General features: G+C 42.7%; 1 protein-coding gene across 6 annotated transcripts in view; it reads left to right on the top strand.

Moving 5' to 3' along the window:
* Nucleotides 1–15,105, top strand: part of FZD3 (frizzled class receptor 3) — a 53,278-nt gene that overhangs the window by 16,931 nt on the left and 21,242 nt on the right. For 5 of the 6 annotated variants that reach the window (XM_053249421.1, XM_053249390.1, XM_053249400.1 and 2 more), the window contains exon 4: nt 8,226–8,422. The exons of the other annotated variant lie outside the window; for it this stretch is intronic. In XM_053249421.1, coding sequence (XP_053105396.1) covers nt 8,226–8,422 — 197 coding nt within the window. The remainder of the gene's footprint in view (nt 1–8,225; nt 8,423–15,105) is intronic. 6 annotated transcript variants of the gene reach the window in all.

The raw sequence follows: 15,105 nt of genomic DNA, 5'->3' as shown, positions 1-15,105 counted from the left end.
TCGAGCAACTTAATCTCTGAATGTGTTAAATTTTAATTGTTTAATAGTTGGTTTTATTCTCTGTGTATTGTGTTTTTGTAAACCACCTAGAGCCTTTGGAGTCAGGCGGTATATAAATTAAATAACTGTCTCTATTCAACCCAACATAGCATTCCTTCTAATAGCTGTTGCTGCTGTTCCCTTGTCTTTTTTTAGACACAAGAGGATCATGTAAAGCTAATAACCTTTTTGTTGTTGAAAAGCAATATCTAAATATTCTTAATTACATTTAGCTTCCATTTGTATGTATAATATTTCTGTTCTTCCCCTTCCTGGTTTTTAGACCAATTGGTCAGTGTATGTATTAAATATTTTGAAGAATTTATGTGAAATAAAGTTATTTCCCAATCTGTAGGTACTAAATTTTGCATACACAATCCTGCCAATGAAATTAGCAGAATGCACTACTTTTTACATTGGAATATTCTCAGGGAAAATTTACATTGAGGTGTTTTTAAAAATAATAAAGGCTTAATTATATTTTAGCTGCTGTTCTCAATAGAGTTTTAACACTCAATTGGAACAGTAATTCCACAACATAGTGTCCAAGAAAAGCAGAAGATCTTTCTCGGATTCAAATTTACCATATATAACCATTAGAAAATAAAATCCTACAAATTTCAGAATATTCTTTTACTTCCATTTTGCAAGCAAAATAATAAATTCTTATTAGACATATTTTCTTGAAATTGCCTACAAGTGTGATCTACAAAACAGGACTTTTCTCCATCAGTGACAGGTCTTTCCTACTAGTCTTCCATAAGCTATTCTCAGAACTTTACCTATCTAGTAAGCATCATAGAAAAAGGCTGACCTAACCCTCCTTCTGTATCCAATAAGCAAAAAGATAATTAATGAAAATGCAGTGAGCAAATTTGTATGTGATTATGGAAGGTAAACACTGCACACTAAAACCCAACTAGAAATGCTGCAGTAAGTTTTGAAGGCTTTTATACTGCAGCTTGTGACTAAAATATTGAGGCTATATATTCTTAAAGGTCACCAGTTCTGTGCTTTAATTTATGCCTACTGGTTAGGGATGTGCCTCCTTCATCAAACCAGCTCGGGAGCTCACAGCTGAACCGTTTCGCTGAGGTGGGGAGCAGTTCCCTTAAGGAGGTAGGCAGGTCCTTACCTGCTCCGCTGCCACCCTGCTACTTTTTTGGGGGTGGCGCTCAGCTCCAACCACACACGGCCTTTGCTGGAGTGAGCACCACTCCCAGAAAAGTGGTGGGGCGGCCGTGGATCGGTTAAGGACCTGCTTACCACCTCCTTAAGGGAACTGCCCCACATCTGCATGAATGGCTCAGGCACATTCCTTCTGGGAGAGGAGAGTTGGTCTTGTGGTAGCAAGCATTACTTGTCTTCTTAGCTAAGCAGGGTCTGGCCTGGTTGCATATGAATGGGAGACCACATGTGAGCACTGTAAGATATTCCCCTCAGGGGATGGAGCTGCTCTGGGAAGAGCATCTAGGCTCCAAGTGCCCTCCTTGGCATCTCCAAGATAAGGTTGAGAGAGATTCCTGCCTGCATCCTTGGAGAAGCTGCTGCCAGTCTGTGAAGATAATACTAAGCTAGATAGACCAATGGTCTGACTCAGTATCTGGCAGCTTCCTATGTTCCTGTGGTGTTTTAGGGTCATCATCTAGCCAGATGGTTCAGTATTATGGCCAGTTCTGAGAAGCTTAACTGGAGAATTATTCTGTTGGAATTGGTGAAATGTACACAAACTTATTTTTCAGTAGCCTGATAATAAAATGTAGCTTCATAAAATTAGAATTCTGCTGACAACAGGTTTTATTTGCTAGTGTTTCCTTTTGAATTTAAGAACTGTATACTGGTGGTTTATATTTGAAGTGTTTCTACAAAACCTTGAACAGATGGGCCTCCTTGTGCATTTTTTTTTGCGCAATGTTGTACTTCATCCATGCTTTATTAAAGAAACAGATATTGCATATAGTGAGATATGCCATCTCTGAATGAATAATAGAAGAATTGAAGTGCCATGCACATGGTGCCACATAAATAATAGAAAGATTAAAATATTCCCTGTCCATAATAATTCAGTAAAAGAAACTGAGGAGAGGTAAATATCATAAGAATTTCCTGTAAGGCACAATACTTATTCGATATCTGGCTGGTAGCAATGAGAACTAGAACACCAGTTTGCCATGCTTAATGTGGTGGTGCCAGCAAAAGATATCTCTAAAGGTTGGATTTCCTGAGAGAAGCTTGTTTAACCTGTTAGAAACTAGGTAATGTTGACAAGAAGTTTAGCCAAGGGATGACTTGGTGCTTGCCGTGTGGGATCTGGACCCTGGTGGTCCTACCTAATTTTAATCAAAGTGTGTCAAAAAACATAGCTGGAGCTTTTCTTACAAGGAAAAGAGGAAAGATGGAGGGGTGAAGCGAATGAGCACTCCAGTGTTGGCTTCAGATTTTGTATACTGTGTAATAAATAATCAAAACACTGAAGCCCTGGTTGGGGCAGGGCAGAATAGTATTTCTGTCTTTGTTTGCTGGGGATATGGAATTTTTTAGTAAACATTGAAATATGCATTATTTTTTAAATCATGACTGCGGTTACTCTATCACTTTAAGCATATAAAATGCATTGTGTATAACTGTCTATAAAACTGTACACATATGTGTGCCTGTATATACACATGCGTGCATGTGCGCACACACATGATTTATTCAAACTTCTACAAATACATCCACTGCTAAAGGCAGGGTAGCAAACTGCTGCACCCAAACATACCCAAGCACATCTTGGGTGTTGCTGGTTGGGAAACATGAAAATATAAAGTATCCATATTGTAGTCAACAAAAGGAAGTTTATCTGGATTTAAGTGGTCTCTACACCTGTTTTCTAGAGGCAACAGTGGTGTGTGTGTGTGTGTGACTGACACACACATACACACACACACACACACACAACTGGCCATCCCTTAAATTGCTTTCAACTGTCTGTTGGGGGTGGGGATTGAAGAACCCTATACTCTGACTCCAACATTTTAATATTCAGTTTAATATCCAGATTTACTTATAGGCCGAACTCTTCCTGTAGTGTATCATCACATACAGTGTCATAGTAACTGTGAATAAAACTAGCCACACAAAACCTGTATCACGTCATTTTAAGCAATGCATATACAGTAGCCTTGACAAATACCACTGTCTCAAGGTTTTCTTCCAAGTGGAATCTGATTGTGAACTTTCATTTTTATGTGCATGGCCTTCAGAGCTGATGGTCTGTATGGATTCTACTCTCATATCTGCTTATTTCTTTGTTGGGTTTGTGCGTTTCCAAACGTAAGCCAGTTTCTTTCATGTGCTACAGAAAATGGAAGAATCCTAAGTGGGCTTAGCTGTACATATCCATAGTTATTTGAGAATTGTGGTTGCCTTATTCTGTAGACTGTCATGCATAATTTCATACTGATTAAAAAGCATTGTCGAGGAAGTAGATATCCTGATTGGCTATTGGAAAGGCAGAAGAATGCAAAAATAAGTGAATTGCTCCAGTGATAGAAGATGAGCAAAATAGCTTTGGAGTGTGTGTGTGTGTGTGTGTGTGTGTGTGTGTGTGTGTGTGTGTGTGTGAGGGCCAAGAAGTCCGAGTTCTCTAACATCCTTCCTCCTCAACAATTTGCCTAGGCATGAATGTAAGCCACATATTTTGTTTAAATCTTCAGCCATATGTCTTACAGGAATGGCAGAAAAATCTGAATGGCCCTTTTGGCATGAAGTGTGCAAGCAGTTCAGGAGCCTGCAAGCCAGCTGTGCTGCTTCAAACTACATGCAGGCACTACGAAGAGGCATCGTTCTATACATATATTTATTGAGGAATTGCCCAAGAACCATATATTTTCCCCCCTAGAGTAAAGCAAATGGTAGACTTCAGTTTGCCCACTTGTGTGTTCCAGGACCATGGCACCTCTTGCCTTTCTGTTTTCCATATCATGTCTCTGGCAAGGCCCTTTCTCTGTCTAGCGAAGGACCGTTCCTATGGATACCCAGCCTTTTGTAGTGTTACAAAGGCTGGGATTCTGATTCTCATGAGCGAAATTGTACCCTTTGACTCTCTGCCCCCCTTTTCACACCCACACCCCTTGCTAAGCTTGGCCTGTTGCTATGCTTGAAAGCCTGTGGGTGGAAAGTTCCCATGGCAATGGGGCTGAAACTCTGCAAGGAGGGGGCAGACTGTGAACGGTACACAAAGACCTTGTTAATTTGAATGTGAATGAAGAAGGAAGGCTCCTTTTGTACTTCATATTTGTGTGCTTCAGGAACCTATATTTTGTCAGCAGAAAGCAACTTTTTCCTTTGTAGTCTTGTTTATATCTGCTGTTTCTTGATTTTGGTAGAACAAAAGTGTTTGTGTCAGAGGTGGCAAGCAACATCTTATGCTTATACATTCAAAGGAAGAACTTTGATTAAGACATTTTGTTCCTTTTACCTTCCCATACAGAGCCAGAACACTGCTGCTTAGTGTTGTCATGTTGTCTACACACCTCTCAAATTTGGATTAATGAATGGCTGCTCACTTCTGTTTTTACAGAGAAGCTTTCATCTGAAGTTCAGAATCCATATAGCCAGTGGGGGGTGGCTGGGAAGGAAGGATTGTGGGGTGGAAGGAAAGAATCCTGTTTAATCTTTATCCCTCATCCCCTGCTGTTTGTCTAGTAGTTCTGCTTGTCTAGACATGAACAGATATGGAGAAGAGTCTATAAGAGAACTTCTCACTCATATATATTATTATTATTGGAAACCTAAAAAAATAGGTTGTAGCCGTGAGAAGAGTGAGAGTGGAATTCCTAGGGGCCCCTATGTCTTGAGGCTTTCCATCCCTTGCTGAGAGGGAAGGATTGGGAAGGTCTGATCAGAGCCCAGGAGTGTTGAGTACCTTGAGTTCCAAAATATTATTCAAAGAGTTATTAACTATAACTATATAACCTTTAACTATAAGGCCTTTTATAGTTCTGTTTGTAGAATGGGTGACCAATTAGAACTAGGCTCAACTGTACAATCAAAACTCTCAATGCAGGAGTCCCTTGTAATCTGCAGTCTTGCGTATCTGCAGATGGATCTTAGACCTGGTTCCTTTATCTGCTGTGTAAAAAAAGGGGGGGGGGCTTGCCTATTCAGTTTTGAGTGGCAAAAAATGACTTTTGAAGCCTTTTCTGGCTGCCATTTTACAGTGCAGAGCAATTTTGTGGCTCTTAAAAATAATAGGTGAATATTTGCCCAAAATTTGATCAATTTCAGGGTTTGGGAGGGCACTGCTGAAGAATTTCCCCCCTTAATTCTGCTTCCCCTTGCTTTTTTGTCCCCCCCCCCCACTTAAGGAAGCTAAGCCCTTGATTCCAGCTAGGGGTAAGTTTTCTTTATTCATGGTTTCCGTATTTGCGCCTATAGGTGAGAATGGAACCCTGCAAATAGAGGGTTTCCTGTACTTTCAAATCATTAGGTTTTCAAATCACTAGGTAACACAAGGCAATAATCCTCTAAAATGCAGGCACTATATTTAAAAGAGCAGAATGAGGCATGAATTCCACCCCTTCCCTAATTGTAATGGTGATGCTAAATTAAAAATTAAAGTGAAAAGCTGTTCTGTTCTGAACAATGCTCTTTTTACTGTTGCATAGGTACATGCTTTTCCTGCCTGCTTTCTCTATAGCAGTGCTTATTTGCTCCAAGGCTAAGACTAATAAAATGCAATTATCTTGCAACCCTCTCTCCCTTCTCATCTCCCCATCCCTCCCTGTTCACATGTATCCGGCATCTACATTAGGAGGTTCTCTCGAGGAGCTTGTAGACCAAGGCTTCAGTAAACCATCTTACTCATTATTTCTCTGTGTAAACTGCCCTGAGCCATTTTTGGAAGGGCGGTATAGAAATCAAATAAATACATAAAGGCTTCTCTGGTCTAACATAATATTGTAAAGATTCAATAAAGAACCTTGTGGCTCTTAAAGACTAGCATTTATTTTTTTTAAAGCATAAGCTTTCATGGACTAGTGTTCACTTTCTTGGATTCTACCACTCTGCTTTAACAATTCAACAAGCCCACCTAATGGTGCAGTGGGGAAATTACTTGACTAGCAAGCCAGAGGTTGCAGGTTCGAATCCCCACTGGTATGTTTCCCAGACTATGGGAAACACCTATGTCGGGCAGCAGCAATATAAGAAGATGCGGAAAGGCATCATCTCGCACTACGCAGGAGATGGCAATGGTAAACCCTTCCTTTATTCTACCAAAGACAAGCACAGGGCTCTGTGGTCACCAGGATTCGACACCAATCCAACGGCACACTATACTTTGTCCAACAATAGGGATTCTAACCCTATCGAGCAATAGAATATTGCATCAGCTTGACACTGGCTATGTGTTTGGACTCCTGTTTCACATAAAATGTCCCCGTGTGGTCACCTTTCTCCTGTCCAGCCTTAGAGGGTGGCTGACTCTTTTAAGGTTCAGTGAGAAACAAAGATGGCCCTGTGCAGACTGAGCCTTCCTAATGCAACCCTGTGCAATATGACTCTGTTCTAGAAACTGCATATAGGAGAGCTGCTTTCTCTCTCTTCCAGCCACACTGGGAGGCAACTTGAAGTCCAGACTTGCATTAGAGATTTACAGATGGCATGTTGTGCCACCACCCGTTTTCCCCCAAAGGGGAAGAGTGGGAAAGAAAAGAGAAGAATGGCCAATTCACAAACTGCATAGATTAATAACATTTGATTATTTGCATGTTGTCTGCTTCCTCTGGGAGCATTGGCAGCTGTACTGACACCTTGTCTCTTACTAGTTTGTCTAGCCAGTTTATTGTACGCTTAGGGTGTGGGTGTGGGGATCTCAGTTATGCATCATGTCTGTATCTCGCCCGTCTTCTAAGGAGTTCAGGCTGGCATAAACTGACTGTGTCTTGGCTTTCCAACAACCCTGTGAGGTACGATAGTGGCTTGCAAGGCCACCCAGTGAGTTGCATGGCTGAATGGGAATTCTGAGTCCCAGTTTTTCCTGGTTCAAATCCAACACTTTGTGTTGTACCATCTGTACTATTGATTTTAGAGAAATGTGACACATTCCCCCCCATCCCTCCCCCCACAAGGCTTGCATTATCTGTCTCTTCTCATGCTTTTCTTTTTCCTTTCTCTGATTTCATGAGAGGCTTGCCATAATACAATACTTGGCTGCTTAATGCTTAGTATAGCCTCAAGGTGAATTCAGACTTTGTGCTTACTGTGCATTTGCAAGGAAAGGCAATGTCTTTTCTTGGCCCTGTTTGCTATCTGGAGAAAGCTGAAATTTCAACTACCTGAACATAGACAGTTTTGGATTAAACTCGATACAAAGTAGCCAATGGTGTTGATGTGGTATTATGTCATAATAATAGACTAAGGCTGTGGTTTGAGAATTAATATGCAAAAAGAAATTCTTGTGGATGGCAGTGTCATGTTTTCTGGTCTTGCAGTTATGCAGTGTGCACTCAAAAGGAGGTCGTCATAAGCCAGACCCAAATAACTTGTGATCTGCCAGGCCAAATGTAACACACCAGGCACTCCTGGCAACCTACCAAGGCTTCATAAACCACCTTGTTTTGCTGCTTGCCTAGCACAGGAGAGTGTGTGAGTGAAACACACTCATGGGTTGATGGGTCACCAGTTTATATAGGCCTGCATTGTACAAAATTAACATGGCGGTCTCAAAAGTGGAAGCATACCAGTTGAAGTAAAAGTTGTGAATACACAGCTTTATCCACCCCCAGTGCAGTACCTCCAGTGACTGTTGCTGGTGTCTATCTTATGTTTCTTTTTAGATTGTGAGCCCTCTGGGGACAGGGATCCATCTTATTTATTTATTATTTTTCTGTGTAAACTGCCCTGAGCCATTTTTGGAAGGGTGGTATAGAAATTGAATGAATGAATGAATGAATATCTCTTTCTTGAAAGACTCCCTGATACATGATTATATTCTTGCTCTAAGAAATATTTCTGTTGGCATCCTGTACCAACTGTTGCCCGAGTTATCTGCCCAGCTTTGGGAAGAAGACCAATCATGCTATATAAAGACACAGAGATCTTAGATTATTATAACCACCCAGATTGTTTCATAAAATAGAATCTCTTATTGCTGAAATGGTGACCTGGAGCTATTTGTTCCCCTTTTCCTTTCTTTGTAGCCATTCCACCCAATGGTAAACCTTGATTGTTCCCGGGATTTTCGACCATTCTTGTGTGCTCTCTATGCTCCTGTCTGCATGGAGTACGGCAGAGTCACCCTCCCATGTCGCAGGATTTGTCAACGGGCATATAGTGAGTGTTCGAAACTCATGGAGATGTTTGGTGTGTCTTGGCCAGAGGATATGGAATGCAGCAGGTGAGTGAAACCTGTGGAGTGTGTCAGTTTAATTGCCACCTACTGTTCTAATATGTTTCAGGACTTCTATTCAAAGTTATTCCTTGATTTTCTTTTGTTTAGTTGAGGTAGCAGACTGTTTCTTGGAGAGGAAACGAACTTCGTATCATTAGCACTATATTTTCCTCAAATTTGACTATTTAGAATTGGGGGGGGCATAAATTGCTTTGAAGACCAGCTTTCTCTAAAGAAGAGGGTATCCCAACTCTTGTGAGAAGTGTGTAATGGCTAGGGGAGAGGCACGTTCCTCTAGCTTACATGAGGATCCTTTGCCTGAGCCAGGAGGATGACTTTCTCTCTTGTTCTCATTCATGCACACACGTGGGGGGGGGGGGATCCCAGTTGGCATTATTCAGGCAGATCTGTATCCTTTTTTGTGATTGTTGGTGTATTTACACCACTGGGTTCACACCTGCACAGTAGCCCTGATTGAGAAGACTGAAAGCTCCACATGGCATTCCAACTCCGTGTGCAGTGCATCCATTAGTTAAGACAGTTGGAAGCCACTGTTGCTTAGTGTCTTTCCAACTGTTTGCAAGGTTGCCTCATCAGAAACAGTTCCCACTTTTTCGGAAAGTTGTTTAATTTATTTACATTTATATCCCGCTATTTCTCCCAAGGAGCCCAGAGCGGTATACATGGTTATGTTTATCCCATAGGGAGGCCGGTAGCTCAGCGCAGCCCATCAATGTGTCAGTTCTAGGGAGGCCATGTTTCTCATTGGCCTCCTCTAGGAGCTGATGCTGTGCCCTCTGCTGTCTCCTTGCTCCTCCTGCCACTGCTTGGCAGCAGGATGCCACGTCCCTGCATTTAAAGGGATGGAACAGCATTGGGGAAAGCATGCCTCAAATAAAAGATACATGTGCAAGGAGCCCTTCCATTGATCTAACACCCAATCTTGCTCCATCCTGGGGCTCTCAGATCTTAACGATGGAGTGTAGTTTCTTTGGTCTTAATGTACACAAAGGTGGGGTGGGGGAAAGAGACCAGACCAAGGGACATACCCGAGAATCCCAGGGGAAGGCCCAGATTGCCAGACCATGGAGAGGCCGGGGCTGTTCGTCTGGTACTCCAGGAACAGATCTTATTGACTCTCTAGGAGGGGATATGTACGTTAAGGCAGGCAAAGGAACCTAGAGTTTGGTTCACTGTAACCAAGGGTGCCACCAGGCTAGCAGACATGAACAAAGCAGTGAGAAAGACCCAACACACTCTTGTTTTTGTGCTAGCCTGCCAGCCAGGGTATTAGCCCTCTCATGAGAGGGCCAGTCCACTAGAGAAAACAAACAGTAATGTGTTTCAGCTCTTCATTTGACTGTACTTTCGTGAGGTAAACTTCCCAACTATAGGAGCCCCCATTGTTATAGGACTCCTGGCAGCACTGGTTAACAATAGAACTTGTACCTTCCCCCTTGCACCCAACCCTTCCAGACTTTAAAGCAGGCCTGCTCAACTTAGCTCCTCCAGCTAAGTTTTGAACTTAGCCACAGTGGCCAGTAGCCAGGGATTATGGGAATTGTAGGCCAACATCTGCAGGAGAGCCGAAGTTGAGCAGCCCTGCTTTAAAGTAATCCAAGCCTCTCTGGGTGTTTGGATTGGGTGGGCAGACAGAGAGAGACCAGGGATGAATCCTGTATTCCAAGGCTGGGCCTGATGTGGTGGTGAATGCAAACTAGCCACCGTGGGGCACTCTGGGATGAGACACCCATGGATTAGAATGTTCCCTGGCTAGCCAGGTGACCGTGGGAAGCTAAACCGAGCATGGAGATGTGTTGTGGGGAGACCAGACTCATAAAGGGTGCTTATATTCTTGGTTCCCAGCAGTCACCAGGACCAGGGCGGATGTCGCCGAGGGACCCTTCCTGGGGTTTTTGTGAAACTGTCAACTGAGCCGGGCGGTAAAAGCCCTCCAGCCCACATGCGTGTCATTATGGCCAGGCACTCTCATGAGAGAGTGGTCTGCTTGGAACAGGATCCATCTTTGTTGCACAAGAAGAGTCTCCTGTGGGATTTGATCCTGCTCTAGATGGATAGTTCTTCCTCTCATGAAGTTTGGTCGAGTATGCTTGCTTTGGTCAAGTATGCTATGGTCGAGTATGCTTGCACCCACAGGAAGGGCTTCCCCTACCAACATGTACAAAAAATAGAACAATACTACCAAAAATCAAAGGGGCAAATCCTAAGTAATCTCAACCTATTCCTAGCAGTCTCATCCATCCATCAATTATTATATTTATATACTGCTGGATATGTGTCTCTAGGTGGTGTATACAATTTAAAACAACAGATATATAACAGGGTTAAAACAATTTCACAGAATAAAAATCAAACAATTTCATGGGATAAAAACAGACTGTGTTAAATTAATTTTAGTTAAAAGCCAGAGAGAACAGCTGTGTCTTGAGGGTCTTCCTAAAAGCAAACAGATGTAGGTGCTTTTATTTTGACAGGGAACATATTCCAAAGCCCCAAGGCAGCCACAGAGAAGGCCCAGTCCCAAGTCACCATCAAATGAGCTGGTGGCAACTGTAACTGGACCTCTCCAGGTTTCCTTAATAAGCAACAATCAGACAGATTACAACACAGAGCACATTTAAAGATACATATTGCCATACGTATTGCCTGAGCATAGTTCTTTTCTGCCCGTATTGCTTCTGTGAACTCGCATCCAGTGAGAGCACTAGTATCTGCTCCTCCTCCCTTGAACCAGAACTTGGAGGCATCAGTTACCCGCTGTGGTGGGTTTAAAGAATTTTTCACAGATAAAATATCTCGGATTTGGACCAACTTAGATGGAGACACCACAATTAATTTGATGTCTGAATTGGAGGTGTCCAACAACTCCTCTTATGTAGTCTGTCTGGATCAGTTTCAGTTTGTGACTCCTGAGGATGTGGACAAGCGACTTGGAGCAGTGAGGCCTACTACTTGTTCTCTTGACCCTTGTCCAATATGGCTTGTTCGATCTAGCGGAGAGGCTGTTGTAGGAGGCCTGGTGGAAATCAAATGCTTTTCTGAGAGGGATCAGGATGCCTCCTTGTCTTAAGTAGGCAATCATTAGACCTCTTTTAAAGAAGCCTGCGTTAGATCCCTCAGAGTTGAGCAACTATATCCCATGGCTGGGCAAGGTAATTGAGAAGGTGGTGGCCTCCCAGCTCCAGACAGTCTTGGAGAAAACTGATTATCTGGACCCATTTCAAACTGGTTTTCGGGCGGGCTATGGGGTGGAGACTGCCTTGGTCGGCCTGATGGATGATCTCCAATTGGGAATTGACAGAGGAAGTGTGACTCTGTTGGTCCTTTAGGATCTCTTGGTGGCTTTCAATACTATCGACCATAATATCCTTCTGGAACGTCTGAGGGTGTTGGGGGTGGGAGGCACTGTTTTACAGTGGTTCCGCTCCTATCTCTTGGACAGATTCCAGATGGTGTTGATTGGAGATTGTTGCTCTTCGAAATCTGAGCTTAAGTATGGTGTCCCTCAAGGCTCTCTACTTTCTCCAATGCTTTTTAACATCTACATGAAACCGCTAGGAGAGATCATCAGGGGATTTGGAGCTGGGTGTTACCAGTATGCTGATGACACCCAGATCTACTTCTCCATGTCAACTTCTTCAGGAGTTGGCATATCCTCCCTAAATGCCTGTCTGGAAGCAGTAATGGGCTGGATGAGGGAGAATAAACTGAAGCTGAATCCAGATAAGATGGAGGTACTTATTGTGTGGGGTCAGAACTCTAGAGATTATTTTGATCTACCTGTTCTAGATGGGGTGGCACTTCCCCAAGAGGAACAGGTTGGCAGTCTGGGAGTACTTCTGGAGTCACACCTCTCTCTGGTTTCTCAGGTTGAGGCGGTGGCCAGGGGTGCTTTCTTTCAGCTTCGGCTGATAGGCCAGCTGCGCCCATTTCTCGAGATCATTGACCTCAAAAGAGTGGTACAGGTGAAACTCGGAAAATTAGAATATCGTGCAAAAGTCCATTAATTTCAGTAATGCAAATTAAAAGGTGAAACTGATATATGAGACAGACGCATTACATGCAAAGCGAGATAAGTCAAGCCTTAATTGGTTATAATTGTGATGATCATGGCGTACAGCTCATGAGAACCCCAAATCCACAATCTCAGAAAATTAGAATATTACATGGAACCAAGAAGACAAGGATTGTAGAATAGAACAATATCGGACCTCTGAAAAGTATAAGCATGCATATGTATTCAGTACTTGGTTTGGGCCCCTTTTGCAGCAATTACTGCCTCAATGCGGCGTGGCATGGATGCTATCAGCCTGTGGCACTGATGAGGTCTTATGGAAGACCAGGATGCTTCATTAGCGGCCTTCAGCAATTCTGCATTGTTTGGTCTCATGTCTCTCATCCTTCTCTTGGCAATGCCCCATAGATTCTCTATGGGGTCAGGTCAGGCGAGTTTGCTGGCCAATCAAGCACAGTACACTGTATACTTTTCATTATTACTGAAATTAATGGACTTTTGCACAATATTCTTATTTTCCGAGTTTCACCTGTACATTTGTTGGTAACCTCCAGACAACATCTGAAGACCCATCTCTTCAATCAAGCTTTTTCAGCTTTTTAAATTTGCAGGTTTTAATTTTATGCTGATTTTAAATTGTTGAATGTTTTAACCTTTTATATCTGTTTTAATTGTTTTTATGTCATTGTTAACTGCCCAGAGACGAAAGTTTGGGCAGTATATAAATTTGATAGATATATAAATAAATAAATAACTGGGTTCATTACAAAAGGCACTTGCAAGTACCCTGGACCCAAGCCATTGAGGTATTTATAAGTAATAAAACCATTTGGGACAGGGCCTTCTCAGTTGTTGCCCCCAGACTGTGGAATGCTCTTCCTGTGGGCATATGCTCCTTGATCTCCATCACAGTTTTTAGAAAGCAAGTGAAATCTTGGCTTTTTACCCAGGTTTTAATACGATGGTTTATATTGCTGCTGCTTTGTATTTTTTATGGTTGTATTGTGCTTGTTCTCAATCTTTTAATCAGGTTTGGATTTTTATATTCCAGCTTAATATTTTAATTGTGTAATTTTAATGTCTTGTTCTAACTTTTGTGAGATGCCTTGAGATTGTTTTAATGAAAGGCAGTATAGAAAATAAATAAATAAATAACCAGCACTTCGTATTTTGTTTGGAAACATATCGTCAGCCAATGAATAAGCAGTCATACATGGGATAGGGATGGGGGTCTAGGGAGAGGAAAAAATAGAAGTCCCCAGAGAAATGCAGAGGATGACCTGACATATATGCTGGAGAAGGGGCTGGTATGTGTGTGTTACAAATGGCCATCGCCGGTAAACTCATTCTGCGAACATATGAGGAAAAAAAGGGCGTGCTTGTGCAGCCTATCTTTAATCTGTACTAGTGGGAAGAGAGGGGCCCCATCCTCTCTTCCCAGGGGGAGGGAAGAAGGGGGCCACAAGACCCTTCCTCCCCAACTGCAGAAGACAGTGCTGCTAGCACTGTGAGGAAAGGGTTGAAATACCTTTGCCCTGCCGAGGGCTGGCGGACGCTGCTGAAATCACGCAGAGCACGCTCCCTCAAATATCACAGCCCATGGTTGCAGCTTCACTAGTGGGCTGACACCTTTCCCACAGTGTGGTGACATGAGCAGAACAGAGCTTGCTGGGATGGAGCCTGGGTGGGCTAGGAAGAGGGAGGGGTTCCTCCGCCACAGTTCCGTCCACGCGAGGTTTCACACTGTGTCCAAACGAGGCCTAAAGTAACTTTCAAGAAGTGTGGTAAATGTGACGACAAACTGCTTTTGAGAATTCCTTTTTCAAGTCATGTTAAAATACAAGCTTCATTTTAATATTCTCCTCTGCTCTTTTGCTTTCTGAAAGGGCAAGTATGATTAAGCAATGAATGGCAAGGCAGTTGTTCTGCCTTCTAAACCAACTGTGCAAAGCTTCTGTTTTTGTACTGAGTACTCTTAAGTCTTTAATGTATTCAGTCAGAAAGAAAAATATGCCAAGCAATTGGTTGCATGGCACATAAAGTGCACCAAGAATGTTATCTGGGTGGTTGAGATTGTCTAGAATGGCAGTACTAAATTTTTCTTGTAACTTTTCAGTTACTTGAACACTCTCCTCTTCTAGCTTGGTCAAATGAGGAAAGACTGGGAGAAATGTTATGACTCGCAGTCAAGAATGTTGGTTATAACAAATCCACAGGAGCTTGGGCAGCTAGCTCTGCTCTGCTTGGTTCAAGTCCAGCTTCCATTTTCTAACAGGGAACTCTACCCTACTCATTGTGTAAAATTTCTCAGTCCATTCCATCCACTTCTTGCAGCTGAGCATGACCACCCACTGTCTGCCTGCTGATCTGTATCTTGTAACTAGCACTGAAGCCAAAGTGCTCCAAAGGGCAGTGTGTTGGATTAAGGCCTGGAGGACCCAACTAGGTAAATGAAGAGAGTTGAGAACAATTAGTTAACATATTGGTTTGGAATAGCCAGCCAAATAGTGGGTTGCAGACCTTTGTCAAAGCAAGAGCTACTTGGGGAGGTCTAAAACTTTCAGATTATGCAGAGATTATTATTAATCATACAGCAGAACTGTTCTCAAAGTGGTGTATGAATGAGAAGGTAGTTCACTGTCCCAAAAGGGCC

Source organism: Hemicordylus capensis, chromosome 1 (genome assembly GCF_027244095.1).
Source record: "Hemicordylus capensis ecotype Gifberg chromosome 1, rHemCap1.1.pri, whole genome shotgun sequence".
NCBI classification, from domain to species: Eukaryota; Metazoa; Chordata; class Lepidosauria; order Squamata; family Cordylidae; genus Hemicordylus; species Hemicordylus capensis.
Note: the sequence above shows the minus strand (reverse complement) of the source record. Positions and strands in the feature narration are given on the sequence as shown.